The sequence below is a fragment of the Heliangelus exortis genome, chromosome 5, assembly GCF_036169615.1.
Source record: "Heliangelus exortis chromosome 5, bHelExo1.hap1, whole genome shotgun sequence".
Taxonomy (NCBI): Eukaryota; Metazoa; Chordata; class Aves; order Apodiformes; family Trochilidae; genus Heliangelus; species Heliangelus exortis.
Genome location: NC_092426.1, coordinates 38,038,425 through 38,053,750, shown reverse-complemented (window position 1 = coordinate 38,053,750; position 15,326 = coordinate 38,038,425). Strand labels below are relative to the sequence as shown.

Sequence of the window (15,326 nt, the reverse complement as noted above, 5' to 3'; positions counted from 1 at the left end):
AGTTTCTGAAGGACACAGTAACAAATTACATAAAGGCTTCTCCTCTAGATTTAAGCAGGGCTTGGGTTTTTTAATTCTTAAACCAGGTGGAATAATAAAGAATTACTCTCACAGAACTGTTCTGACCTCCATTACCTTTTGGAGCAAGCTTGAAATTCTTCACCATTACACAAAGTTCCAACTCATTAATGTAAAGCCTCCCTGTTTCAAAAATCCAGAATTTTCACAACAGTGTTTTAATGACCTTTTTTAAACAAACTGCTCTTCCCTTGTTCCACAGAAGCCTTATAGCTATATTCATTTTTTTATCTGTGTTTGGTTCTTTGTTTACTTTCCCTTTTTGTCCTTGCAGAACAGAATCAATAGATTAACTTTCCATGTTATATGCCACAGAACGAGCAGTTGATCATTTTCATTTTTCATGCACAAGTTCTCCAATTGTTGCCTGCAGACTACCAGTGATCTGCAGTTCTGTTTGGGCACCCAGTACTTCCTTATTTTTCAAACTGCTGATGATACAAAAATTCAGGTAACTGCGCATTACGCATTTTGAACTCTCCCTCTTCCGTGTAAGAAACTGCCACATGTTTGGGTTCAATGGAGCAGGGAGGAAGGCTTTGGTCAGTAGATTGCTTTTGCATAACACGTTTCCACACCACAGAGCAGTGTGCCTGAAGCTCTTCCAGGCAACCTCTTTGCAGCACAGTACCTTTTCAGCATATTTTTCTCTTTTACGTTTCCGCTCCTTTACGCGATTCGTTTCTTCCTGCTGTCGCTTCTCTTCTTGCCGCTGACGCACTGCAGGAAAAGAGACACAGAGCTCTCACTAATGGAAAGATATTTCATACCTTTTTGGGAATTTTACAAGAAAATCTAGTTCTCCACTGTGAGCAAAAAACAGCTGCATTAAAACAAAACACTGAAAACACAGCTGTGTTAAAATTATTTGTACCCAAATTACTAAAAATTCTTGCAGTGAAGTTTTCAAGTAACATAGGAGTGCACCCTTCTAACACAGCTTCAAAAGTGTGATAAAATACACAATTTTTATTAATAATTTTCTTGTCATGACCTAGATAATTCTTGTCAAAGCTTTGCCATCCAGGAACAATTAAACTTTATCACATCACTGTGTCTATCTCGCACAACTTCATCTTTCAGTCAGTGGTGATGTGACACCAGCTTGTGCTAACAAGACTTGGTAACACAGAAAGACCCATGAAACAGAAGTTATCAGCAATACATGTGTTTGTAGAGATAAAAACATGCATTTCATATGCTAATAAACTGGAAAGATGGGAAAAATGCTGAATTTCACATACATTTCTTTTCTAGTTCCTCATCATCGAGCAGAAGGCTGACCACCTCCTTTGGCTTCAGGGTGTCTGGTTTGAAATTGCCACCTGAAATCACCATTCGTTGGATCTAGAAGAGAAAAAAAAAAAAAAAAGGAAAAAATTACTCAAACTGTGAACTATTTGCACTACACTTCACTGGAAGACAGCAAAAAAGATGCCAGTGCATCAGTGCAGGTCAGAATTGACTCAACTTCTCTATCATACTGAAGAAGTAAGCAGCAAAATTTCAGGGTAGATCTATTAAGAGTATAATTGTAATTACAAAATACAAAAAGCAATCAAGCTAAAACCCAGGAAATTACCACCCCCTGTGCAAAGTTACACTGCTAAAGCATCGTGTAATAAATAACAAATGAGAATAGTATTAATATACTGCTAAAAAAAAAAAAAAAAAAAAAAAAGAAAAAAAAAAAAGAAAAAACACAATGGTACCCCTATCAGGTATAAATTACCAGCCCAATTTCTCAAGCAATCTGCACAGAGGATCACACAGATCACACACAAGATTTTCAGTCCCCTTGACTGAAAAGTAGATCTCCATATTGGGTCAGTGTCTCAGTTTAAGTTTAAGTAAACTCAATCTCTAATACTGCAATTATGTATGTTAAAAAAAATACAACAGAGTTGCAATTTAGCAAAAGACAACCAGTTTTGCTACAAGGTAACTTTAATTATTTGCATCACCATCAAAAAGACTATTTTTAGATTGATATCAAGTGACTCTGGAGCAGTATCCTAGAGAAAGTGGGTAAGTTTCCACAAGGAAAATGTGAATGTACTCAAGAGATGCTTCAGTGGCTGCAGCACCATGATCCTCATTGCTCAAAAACTGAAAGAAACCCTGAGTACACAAAACATCTGAATGATGTATATTGTGGTACCAAAGGAAGTTTTTATTGAATTTTTTCTTAACAGTTGATGTAAACACTTTAAAAATACAAAAATTTGTCTCTTGAATCAATCTTTTTTTTTTCTTTCTCCCTGCTATGTTGCAACATTTTGTCAATTAACATATGTTTACCTCACCATATGCCTGACATACACCTAAAAGATAAGAATACTTATCAGGTCGTCTCCTGGTGCATGATGGAAACAATGAAGGTAGCAGGACACCCAAAAAGACTAAAAGATAAGGATGACTCATCTCCAGGAAGTCGGGAAATCTGTATGTATCAGGGACTTATGCAAAAAAAGGGACCCCTTTTTCTTTCCTGTATAAAAATCGCCCCAGAAGAACCGAAGACGCAGCAGCTCAGAGCAGCCAGTAGCTCGGTGGAGCCAGCAGCTCAGAAGGACACGTGGAAGCAGCTCCTGTGACTACAAACTCCAGCCAGCTCGGCGCAAAAAGGCGGGAAGCAGCTCTGAAGGCCCAAGCGGAAAGCGGCGAGGCGGCTTTCTTCTAGACCCCCCCTCTCTCGGCACTTCGGCTTCAGCTCCGGGACAGAGAAGCGGCAGGAGCGACAGACCCTACGCACCCGACCACAGCCAGAGGCCAAGGCCGGCGGACAGTGGTAACATCTTAATTACCCTCCTTCTTTTCTCTTCTTAACGACTCTTCTCCCCAAAGTAACTAATTGTATAAATCCTAAATAAATCCTTTGAACTTGTTTAAATCATAAAGCCTGGTTATTTTTGTAAACTCACGCGTCGTCTATGAGTAGTGGCTGAAATTTCCTCGCAAACAAAATATAAATAATAACTCGGATCGTGACACAGTAAAGTGTCATGAAATTTAAGGTTTCTGATACACTTACTAATTGATGCTGCAGGACAGCTGAGCTCTTTTGGCAACCCTCATGCCTCAGGTAACTTTCACTTTAGTACCTTACGAATTTATTTAAAAAAGTAAAAACTGTCTGTGATGTAATAATATAACATAGCAGGAATCATTAGCCCTGACACAGCAAGACAGAAGCTCTAGTCTCCACCATAAGAAACAGTTCTCATGAAGTCATATTCATAGAATAGAATCATGGAATTGGCTGGGTTGGAAGGGACCTCAGAGCTCATCAAGTCCAACCCTTGATCCACTCCCGCTGCAGTTCCCAGCCCATGGCACTGAGTGCCACATCCAGGCTCTTTTGAAATATCTCCAGGGATGGAGAATCCACCCCTTCCCTGGGCAGCCCATTCCAGTGTCTGATCACCCTCTCCAGAAAGAAATTCTTTCTAATGTCCAACCTAAACCTCCCCTGGCACAACTTGAGACCTCTTGTGCCCTCTTGTCTTGCTGAGAGTTGCCTGGGAAAAGAGCCCAACCCCCCCCTGGCTCCAACCTCCTTTCAGGGAGTTGGAGAGAGTGATGAGGTCTCCCCTGAGCCTCCTCTTCTCCAGCCTCAACACCCTCAGCTCCCTCAGCCCTTCCTCACAGGACTTGTGCTGGATCCCTTCCCAGCCTCCTTGCTCTTCTCTGGACCTGCTCCAGCACCTCAATCTCCTTCCTGAGCTGAGGGGCCCAGAACTGGACACAGGACTCAAGCTGTGGCCTCCCCAGGGCTGAGCACAGGGGCAGAATCCCTTCCCTGGACCTGCTGGCCACGCTGTTCCTGATACAGGCAATATTATAAATAATTAGCTTCTTCCTAGCTCATATAATGCTGCTGTTATAGGGACACAGACAGGTTTATTTGAACAAAGACATTCCTTTTTGTCTTCTGTCTCCTTACAGATATTTCTTCTGTTTCCTTATTTATTTTGGTAAGTATTTTCTGGTACTGTTTCTGTAACTTTTTGTTCCAGATGTTTTCTTTATTCCTACCTCACTTTTTTCCTTAGCCCTTTGCAGAATGCGCTCCTCAATGGTGCCCTTGCAGATCAGCCTGTACACAGTGACTTGTTTTGTCTGGCCCAGCCTGTGTGCCCTGTCCATGGCTTGCTGGTCTACTGTTGGGTTCCAATCACTGTCATAGAAAATGACCTGCAAAAGAACACCAGAAAGGATTAAATCAAACCATACACTTAGAGCACCTGGTGATGAAACAAACAGAAATGCAATATACTGATAAAAGCAAAAGTTCTGTGTGATAACACTCCACAAAATTACCCCCACGTTGCAGGCTGTATTGACCTAGCTCTACCCAGTCCTATGAAGTCTTTTCTGTTACATTTCAGATGAATTCACACTGTGAGTTTTTCAACTTCCACAGAAGGTCTTTGGTATTTTCTTCAACAAATCTGCACAAAATTCCTGTGTTTGTCAAAACATTAAACCACTGTCCTGTAATTATTAACCATATCACAAACCCATTTTAGTGTTACTTACCTTAAGAAAAAACCCATCAAATGAGAATTTCACATGAAAAGTAATATTCCCCCCCCTTTTTTTTTCTTTTAAACCTGGATAAATCTAGTGTAGTCTAACATGTCCAGTGCTTTTATTACAAAAACCTGAAATGCCACATTACATTCATATTACCCTAGCATTACAACAGTACTTTATGCCCAGTGAGCATATAAAACAAACACTGAAAAACACTGTAGGCAGCAAATTTTCAGAAAGTTATAAAAAAACCCAGAACTAAAAATGCTCATGCAAGGAGCCTGCAGGATCATGCCTGTATTTCCATCTATTTCCTCTGTTGAAGCAACTCTAATTGAGATAACTTTTCAATCCTGAAAATCCTACAGATCCTTGCTTTCTTTCTATTTCTTACAAGTTACAAGATATGATGTGGTATTAAAAAAAAAAAAAAAAAAAGTAGTATTTCTGATTCAGAGATCTTTGGTTTTGTGTGGTCTTGGGGTTAAATCTCCATGCACACAAGGTACTGGGTTAGAAACCAAGAACAGCTGTTATTGAAGAGAAATGGTTCATCTAAATCAGTATTTTTTTTCCCTTGTGATAAGCAGCAGCTTCTCCAGAGTGCAAATCCTTGTAATTCACCTAAATCACTATGGCTTTACACCTTGGTAAGTAGGGGGCAATCAATTTATCTGTCCTGGCTAGCTAATGTTCAGCTGTAAATGACTTGGTACTTTTAAAGGCATTGCTTCATTGGAAAAATGAAGTGCATGGAAAAAGGGTAACCAATACATGTTCTACTCACTCCTTTGCAGCTGAACCTTAAGAGCAAAGGTCAGACATGAAACAGCATTCACTGTAAGAAAGTGTCACTTGCACCTGTAGAGCCCTTCAGACACCCAACTCCTTTCTAGACCAAAATTCCCCTTCCTAAAGTATGTGGGGAGAAGGAACATGATTCCAACTGCAACCAAACACAAAGTGCCCAAAATTCCACAACTTTATCATCAAGATACCATTATATTGTGAATACAAGCAAAGTCAACATGGATATGCAATTTCCTTATGTGAATGGCAGTACTATAAAACATTGATCAGCATGGCTAAAAGAGTGCCAGCTTTCCCACAGAAACACCAGTTTTCCTACATAAATCATGAGGCATGAGATAAACAGCTTGGGAAAAACAGTGGTTGGAGCCATATAAGGCAGGAAAACCAAAGAAATACTTGTACTGAAAACTAAACATCAGTAAGCTGACTTTTTATTCCATATTTTTTTACCAAGCTTCACCTACCGTATCTGCAGCTGTAAGGTTAATGCCCAAGCCTCCAGCTCTTGTGCTTAACAGGAACACAAAAATATCATTCCTGGAGAGGAAAGAGATGAAAACCCCCTTATTTTGTGCACAATGAACAAGAAATCACTACAGAAGTAAATTTTTGACCTATATAAAATGATCAGGGCTATTTCTATTGACTTGAACACTGGAGAACATTTTGTGCTGTTCATGGCCAAGAAAAGAACCATATGAATGAGAGAGAGAAGCCAATCTACAAATCAGGGCTGTTGGAACATGCAAACATTGCAGCTTATTAATATCTATCAAAACAAACCAGGGCTTGTTTATCCTGCCTTCATTGGAAATTAAGATTTTATATGGACAAAGAACAATATATTGTTTCACAGAACCAATCGACGTGCAAAAAAAATCTTGCCCTAACAATGCTCAATTGATAAAGAAACAAAAATAAATGTTGAAACTGTAGATGCAAGTTTTGTCCTAAATTTGGTGCTTTGAACAGAACAAAAAAACCCTGGGGAAAAAAGAAAGAATAATACTTGTATAAAAGCAAGCTAGCAACTGGCAAATAGAGAGATCTAATAGAAAAGGACAAGGGTCCACTGGCACAAACAGAAGTCCAAGACCTTCTCAATTCTAGTCCTAACTGTATTGGCTGATTCAAATGAAAAATTCTAGTATCTCTTTTATCCACTTTTCTTATCTGTAAAACAGGGATAATGAACTTTGATATCCATATAACAATTCAGTTGTAATTGACACTAAAATGTGTAAAACAGGGATGGCTATGCAGACAGTAACACTGATCAGATACAGCACAAAAAAAGTCATAAATTTTACTCTAACTTAAATTGCTTGAAACACACTGTGTCCAAGTGAATTCCATTAATTCTGCACCCAGGCTGCCCTTCCCAACTTGGAGCATCTTCCATTTGCACTAACATTTGCATTCCCTGGGATTGCTCAGGCTGCATGAAATTCAATGACAAACCAGTTGCTTCTGGTGAATGTGGCTCTCCAGACAGAAGGCTCAAATAGAATATGGTTTGTCATTTTACACATTTTCAGGAAAGCCATCTCCAAACAACTCCTTGAGAGATCCACAATCCCTAATACAGTCACACTAGCCCTGTGGGTTAGACTTGCTGGCACCAGATTTAGGGATGCTGCCTGCTAAGAGAGAGATGTGGCATCCCAATACCTGACTTGGAATCATCCTCTTAGCCTAATAATCCTCTGCATAACTGAGGAAGATGGGGCAAATACCTGTAAGAGTGCACTAAACCCTAGCTACAGCTTGAGGAGCCAGACAAAATGGCCACAGTTGTTAAGATTCAGTGGCAGTTCTAACACTGCACACACAGGAGATACAGGAGACAGGCTGATACATAGGATGAGCAAGTAATGAAAACTTAGGTGGTAACAGCAAAACCAGGATTTTTGGTGATGTTGTGAACCTCACGGGTGCCACTGAGGGGTCAGCAGGATTTTAAGTGTTTAACAGCATATGGATCTGTGAAGAGGCTGATGCAACCAAAGCAGGCATGACCAGTATGGACTGCAAAGAGACTGAAATACTGTACTTTAACAGTGACAGGGCAAGGTCTTCTGAAAGAACACTCTTGTAGTGCTACAGTCTTTTAGTTACCACACTGTCCATACACTATTGCCCAGGCCATTTCCTTCTTGACTGTGTGTAGGATGCCCTTGGAAGTCCAGTCAAACCTAAAGGGGTTTCCTTGCCTTCTTGAATAAAGTGTGGGTGCATTGCATACTATTACACATACACATGTCCAACACAACAAATGTAAAAAACTTTGGGTTTTGGAATCCATATCCTTGAAGGTCAAGTAAAAATATTTTCTCAGGACTCAAAACTTCAAGGCATTCACAAGTAGATGGCAAGGCTGGATCAACAGGCTCTCAAATAATTCATTCTGGTTTAATGTGAGATTTTTTCCTGCCCCCAGCTTCCCCCCTACCCTGCTCAAAGAAACTACAAGCAGGCACCAGAAATAATTATGAGAAGTAGGAATTAACACATGCATACAAAAAACAACCAAGAACTTCAAAATTAGACAAGTTTCTGGCAGTCCAAAATCTAAGAGCATAAAAATTCAAACTGAGCTATGGGCAGCTATGGCTGGGAGGAAATTAATCCAAGCTGTCAGCCTCAGGCCTGGATCTTGCAAGTACAAAGACAAAGCAGACAGCAAGTGCCTATTCTCAACACAGATAATCCTTGGCCAGGAAATCTTTTCACTCTTGTAAAAATAGTGGAGGGTGCATATATACAGTCACTTGAACATCCAGCTGTGAAATACTTCTGGAAATGTTGTATGGGAAGGAAAGAAAGTGGGCAGTGCCACAGACTACAGGAACACATTATCATTCCATAATTACATGTTTTCAGCACCCTGCAGGATAGTTTAGTCTCAGTTTCTTTTTTCCTCAAAATATTTTGCATAAGGTAATTATGTATAGAAGGAACTCAATTAACATTTTAATAGGAATTCTTGTTTAGACTGGCTGGTGTATATCACAAAGGTATTTCCTGCCAAATTTTCCTTATTCTTCTGTTGTTCTACTCATTAAGAAAACCAGTAATGTTCATCAATAAAAACAGTTTCTTCACTGCTTTTGGTTAAAGGATCTTAAAAGTAAGAAAGGTCAGGATTCTAGAAGGACACCATAACCTGCAAGGAACCTGTTTATGACACCTGGAAAGAGGGAGAAAGGTACTGCATGGTCATCTCATTTAATTGAGATATTTAGCACATCTTTCTGAGCTTTATTGATTGCTCTGAGGATTTCACTGGAAGACTCATTGTTCCAACAGTCCCTCAGGTATTTAAGCCTCATGGACCAACAGCCTGAAAGACTGCTTTATGATTTCCCCTTCTATCTTCAGCCATGATACTGTGGTACTGCTAACTCAAGGACTATTCATAGAACCATAGAATCATAGAATAGGCTGGGTTGGAAGGGACCTCAGAGATCATCGAGTCCAACCCTTGAACAACTACCGCCACAGTCACCAGTCCATGGCACTGAGTGCCATATCGAGTCGCTTTTTAAATGTCTCCAGGGACGAAGAGTCCACCACCTCCCCAGGCAGCCCGTTCCAATGTCTGATCACCCTTTCTGTGAAAAAATTCTTTCTAATATCCAATCTGAACTTCCCCCGGCACAATTTAAGACCATGCCCTCTTGTCTTACTGAGAGTTGCCTGGGAAAAGAGACCAACCCCTGCCTGGCTCCAACCTCCTTTCAGGGAGTTGTAGAGAGTGATGAGGTCTCCCCTGAGCCTCCTCTTCTTCAGGCTGAACAGCCCCAGCTCCCTCAGCCTCTCCTCATAGGATCTGTGTTCGAGTCCCTTCACCAGCTTGGTTGCCTCCTTTGGACCTGTTCGAGGACCTCAATCTCCTTCTTGAACTGAGGGGCCCAGAACTGGACACAGTACTCGAGGTGAGGCCTCACCAGGGCTGAGCACAGGGGCAGAATCACCTCCTTGGACCTGCTGGTGATGCTGTTTCTGATACATGCCAGGATGCCATTGGCCTTCTTGGCCACCTGGGCACACTGCTGGCTCCTCTTCAGCTTCCTGGCAATCCAGACTCCCAGGTCCCTTTCTGCCACTCTGTGCCCAGCCTGGAGCTCCCCATGGGGTTGTTGTGGCCAAAGTGCAGGACCCGGCACTTGGCCTTGTTGAACCTCATCCCGTTGGAATCAGCCCAACTCTCCAGTCTGTCCAGGTCCCTCTGCAGAATCCTCCTGCCTTCCAGCTGATCAACACTTCTCCCCAGCTATTCTCTATTTAGGCTATTCTCTAGCCTAAAATGCTGCTTTAACCCTGCAGTAATCAACAACCCACGAACCTAACTCTTCTGAAAGAGCAAAGTAACCTTCTTACAAGCTCACATCGTGCAGGGCCAACCTTACTGTGAACTACCATAGCAAAGTGACATCCTATCAAGCCATATCTCATGGTTAAAAGTAAACTTAATAACCACAAATCTCATCTTCAGTGTTAGTTGTCAGAGCATGTAATAACCAAGGAGCATTTGCTGCCTTTCTATGGAGTGTCTTAAGCAACAGTGTACTTGGAATGGCAAGAAGCACAATAGGTGGACACACTAAAATTGCTTCCAATACTATTTCACAGGTGACAAAAGCCTAAATACAACTGGGTTTAATATCAACACCAGTTGATATTAACTCCTGGTTAGCAAACCACCTTGTGGTGGTTTCTGATTGTTTCAGATTAGCCAAATCCATTTGATATCAGGAATGGTAACTGAGGAGCTGATTTCATTTCTTTCCATTACATCTTACACCAGTTCTCTGCATACACATAACTTTGCCCAGAAATACTGGAAAATACATTACCTGTTCTGAAAATCTGCTACCATGTCCCTTCGTTCAGAGATCTTTGAGGAACCATCCAATCTCATGTAGGTATGTTTCCTATAAACCATGTATTCCTGCAAAGAACACATCAGAGTAACAGCTGCTCTTAGACCTGTTCAATCTCCACTCTTCCATAAAAATAAAAGCAGAATTGCTACTTAAATAAATATCCTGTTATCAACAAATATGCTATAAACAATCTTATGTAGGCATTCTTTATAATAATAGAAATTCAGATATTAAAGCTACTCAGTCATAGGTCAGTTTTTACTTCATTTATGAGAAAATGTTGATTCTGGTTCAGAGGTGGGGATGCAGCTGCTTCACTGCAGACAGTGTTATGGTAATATGCTCTTTTACATTAATAAATAGGTAAATAAAAAAATCACTAAAATCAGAAGCTTCTTTTCTACCAAGTCTAAATATTTACAATATCCCAAGCTTTAACTGTGTAAGTGAAACTTTCCTAACAAACCAACTGTATCTGCTCTCTCTCTCCAAACTATTTGATTAGTGATTTTAAAAAACCTGGTACTGTACACCAACGTCTGTTCACACTTTATCTCACCAGTACAGGGCCTGTGAATCTCACTGCATACAAGAACACTTTGAACATTCAATTGGTGTGTCAGCCCACAGCTCATGCCAAGCAGAACTGAAACCATTGCCTGGGACACAAACCAAATGGCATTAACCAGGAATGCTGTAGGCAAAAGCTGTTTTCCAATGAGAGACATTTTTCACACTCCAAGTTACTCAGCATTTTCTGATGCCTCTCTGACTATCAATAAAATTTTATTTATGTAGAAAGTTCTCCAGTCTATACAGATATGCTCAAAGCTTCTTTGGGAGAAAAATCTGATATTTTAACAATTGATCCTTGGCTGACCAGATGCAACTCCTACTGGTTATGTTTCTTAGATTTAACCCTAGGTGTTGCATGTGGCTTTTGGAGATGCTGTGACTGCAAATGAAGACAGAAAGGAAACAGATGGAGCTTGAGCAGCAGGAACTATTGGATTTATCTTGCTCCAAGCTGTAGTGTTCAGCAGATACAGAAGTGATGTGCTGTGAGAAGACATGGCAGTGCTTGCACTCTAATGAACATTCTGACAGTAATGTTCACTCAATTCTCCTTTTCACCTGCCCCTCAGTGGTATTGTTGCTTTTATTGTTCTGCTTCACTACTGTGGGGAAGGTGAAAGATCTGCCATGCTATAAGGAATAAAGATTGCTGTAGTGGAAAGAAGCTTCCATGTATGGCAGATGAAGGAGAAAAATAGGTATTAATGAAGTGGAAATGGCCAAAGTCACATTTGGTCTACTTCTACAAAGCAGAGCTCATGGCTGAAAAGATTTCTTGAGTACAAGAACAGAAATCTAAAAGGCAGAGCATTGTGACTTCACTACATGGCCACTCAAACCCTATTTTACTATTGATTTATTCTAGTTCTTTGGTAGGTTTCTGTCACCTACTAAAACCTAAGAAATAAGATTGTCAATTAGGCATTATGGGACCTCTCTCTAGATTTGAGCAATTCTTATACCCCAAGGTCCTTTTTCTTCCCTTTATTAATAATTTTTTTACCTGCCTTTATAATGATTCAACCTTCCAACATTCTGATTTAGTCTTCCCTCATCTCACTATTTACCACCTCTTCATTAGTGTCTTCTAAACAAACTTAAACACAAATGAAAAACAACTTCTTTTACTTGATCAGGTGCATTTATCCTTTCCCCAGACCTCAGACATTTCAATTAGGACACAAATTACAAAAGAATAAGCTATTCTGCTGTAATCCTGGCATTCATTGGTTTCTGCCCCCCTGCCCCATAACCTAGCTTAGTACAAAAAAAAAAAAAAGAGGACTCTGATGGTGAAGAAACTATTTAAGTGGTAATATACTTAGACTCTACTGTAATTGTGGAAGGCACTTGAACACCACTCATTTTTCTAGTTGCCACAAGGAGTGAAGGGGCAGGGGAAGCCTCATGGGGAGCCTTTAATCTCAGAGACTTATACTAGACCTGCTTGAAAAATCTACCTGACAGTATTATTTAGTGTTAGGGGTCACCAAGCAACCAAAAGCACCAATCTAGAAGAACTAGTGGAAGTGACCATGGCAAAAGAGTTCTTACACAGAAAATTAACAACACAGAATGACTCAAGTATGGGAAGAATGCAATGCTGTTAAAGCTCTACTGTTTTTTGATACTGATGCTTTCCCAAAAACTGTATACAATGTTTTCTTTCATGTTATTTCACAGACCAAATTGGGTACTCTTCTGTTTTAACACAACCAACACATCATTGGCAGCATGCAACTAAAACATTTTACTTCATGAAGAATATAATTTGAGCCCTCATCACATGAATGTGATCTGATTCCCACTGAAATCATGGGCATTCTCCCACACAGAAGGAAGCAGTGACATTGAGAAAAACAAACATGACAAAAAGTATAAAAACACACTTCTGCATGAAGTCACATTACTGACATTAGAATTTAACCCCTTCTGTTGAAAGAAAGTAACCTCCCTCTTTGTATCTGCCATTGTGCAATGGCTGAATTAAGCAGCAGCTCTTCAGCTGAAGCTAAATCAAATAAACACAGTTTTATAGAATTTTTAACAATGTGTTTCGTGCTCTCTGCCCTGCATAATTAGATTAATATGATATCCTAACAGCTACACTGATACAGTCAAAATAGGGTTACAGTACATAGGACATGTTATGTTCTTTCATACTCAAGCAGGCAGAGGGGATATATTTTTATATCTCGGGTCAGGAAAAGAAAATATCTACTGCTACAAAAGTTTTGCAAGGATTTTCCTACCAACTGAGTCCTTATTTGATTTTTAGCTTGCATAACTCAAACTTCTGGTACAAGGGTAAGAAGAAACAACAACAGAGGACTTGGTAGGTGACATATTGTAGTATTAAAGATGAGCACTTAAGAAATGGAACAGCAAAATGGTGTGTTCCCAAGCTTTTAAAATGGGATGTTAAAAAAAGATAGAAGGACCAATGCAGGGTTGTCAGATATGCCCCGTGTCCAATGTTTGAAAAAAAAAACAAAACAAAAAGTGGCATGCAAAGCAATCCTGGGCAAAGAGCCAAAATGCAGAGCTGCAACCACCATGTTTTCCTCACAGCAGCAAAACCAGAATTCAGATTATGAATTGTTATTTTGACCTTGAAATGCACTCCTGCTCATGATTTAGGCAGATATTGATTCAGCTTCTTTTTTCCCTCCACTTTATTGTGGAGAAGGCAGTAGGATCCTATTATCAAAGACTACTGAGGTAGCCCATGGATTGATGTCTGAAGAACCACAGCATTCCCATGTTTTAGCACTACTGACATTATACTGCCAAATGCAAACACATTCCCACCTACTATGTATTCACAGTCAGCAAACTTTACCAGGATTGATTCTTTGAAACTGAAGTACATTGTCTCCTATCTTCTTATTCAGACTTAGTCATATGTAGTTTATATATATATATTATATGAAGGTTATTACTACTAATCCTTCACTAGTAAGGGACAGAGGGACTGAGACAAAATATCCTTTACTTTAGACCCAGCTGAAAACACAAACTTTGTTGTCTTCAACAGAAGCCAAGAGTATTAAAGTATTTATTTCTAACCATTATAAGTATTATCAATAGGAAACCCAATTCATAGTTCTCCTACTAATGTCTCTTGGGACTAGTTCTTTGGTGGCATGGTTGCTAATCAAATACTGATTAGGCTTTTTCTTCTTCCTATTTTATATGCCAGGGAGACTCTTGTTATTAATGTCTGCCAAACTTCTGCACATGAAAAAGATGACAGAAAGGACAGGAGAAGTCTGTGAAATTGCAAGCAACATAAACAATCTTAAATTAAGTATTGCTTTTCCTCCTTCTTCCAAAAGGACACATGGGTGCCAAGCAAAAGTAGAAGGAAGGAGTTCAAAACTAACAAAAGAGACTAATTAAACCATGCAACCTCTTAGCAGAGGGCAGGGCAAATGGCAATTTACAAAGACTCCATTCAGGATTATTGAATATACAGAAGGTAAATCTGGCTCAGAAAGCCAGTGAGCTCCAAACTGCTGAATACTGAGACACTAATTGTGAAGTATCATTATCCCTGTGCATTTTCCCTCTATTGGTCTGCTACTGTACACTGGTGGAAGCATAACTCTAGGCTGGACCTTAAGTTTTGTATGGCAGCTCTCACTGCCTTTACTCAGTGTCCTTCAGTACAATTATTTGATGTCAGGTTTGCTGCACCCAAATTATAGTAGTTTCTCTGAAATACCATTTCTACATCTGCATCTTCAGAATTTTAGGCTACAGAATCTTCAGAATCTGTAGGCTGTAGCCCTACCTCTAGTAAGTCAATCATCCGTGTCATCTGGGAGTAGATGAGAACTCTGTGTCCTTGAGATTTCAGTCTTGTCAACAGAAGATCCAGAGCATGAAGTTTTCCACTGTCAGTTATCAGACTCTCTTTGTCTAAAAAGAGATGAAAAAAAAAAAAAAAAAGAAGGTAACTAATAAAGCCAAAACAGCCACGTGCAGCAACTTCAGTTTTAACAGAACTTCACCACATTATATCCCCTGAAGTTGTGACTGAAGAAACTCCAACATCCCTTCTGGCTGACACAATCACACTGCTCACAGTAACTTCTGCAGGGCAGGACAGGAGGACATGAATCTACCTACCCATTGGCAAATCTTATTACAGAATGATTCAAGAGAACTGGGGACAGTTAGTTCCCTCCTCTAAAAATTCATTCTGACCAGATCAATCACCACAATATGCATTGGCAGTTGAAATTTTTTCTCCACTTCACATGTAAAAATGCTCTCCTTTGGACATTTGATGCAATCTGCTGCTGAGTGTCAGACTTCCCTGCCACACACTCAGGATCAAACCCCACAACAACATGGAAAGTGAGGAATAGTTCTCTTGGTCACTAAAATCACAGCTCCTTCACAGCACTTGCCTTAACTTTTCTT

At 40.0% G+C, this 15,326-nt stretch overlaps 1 protein-coding gene across 5 annotated transcripts in view; it reads right to left on the bottom strand.

Annotated features, from left to right (window-relative positions):
* INO80 (INO80 complex ATPase subunit) overlaps positions 1-15,326 on the bottom strand; it is a 73,000-nt gene that overhangs the window by 4,924 nt on the left and 52,750 nt on the right. For all 5 annotated transcript variants that reach the window (XM_071744732.1, XM_071744733.1, XM_071744736.1 and 2 more), the window contains exons 27-32: positions 14,692-14,819; positions 10,290-10,384; positions 5,895-5,967; positions 4,117-4,275; positions 1,323-1,425; positions 710-798 (exon numbers count right to left, since the gene is read on the bottom strand). In XM_071744732.1, coding sequence (XP_071600833.1) covers positions 710-798; positions 1,323-1,425; positions 4,117-4,275; positions 5,895-5,967; positions 10,290-10,384; positions 14,692-14,819 — 647 coding nt within the window. The remainder of the gene's footprint in view (positions 1-709; positions 799-1,322; positions 1,426-4,116; positions 4,276-5,894; positions 5,968-10,289; positions 10,385-14,691; positions 14,820-15,326) is intronic.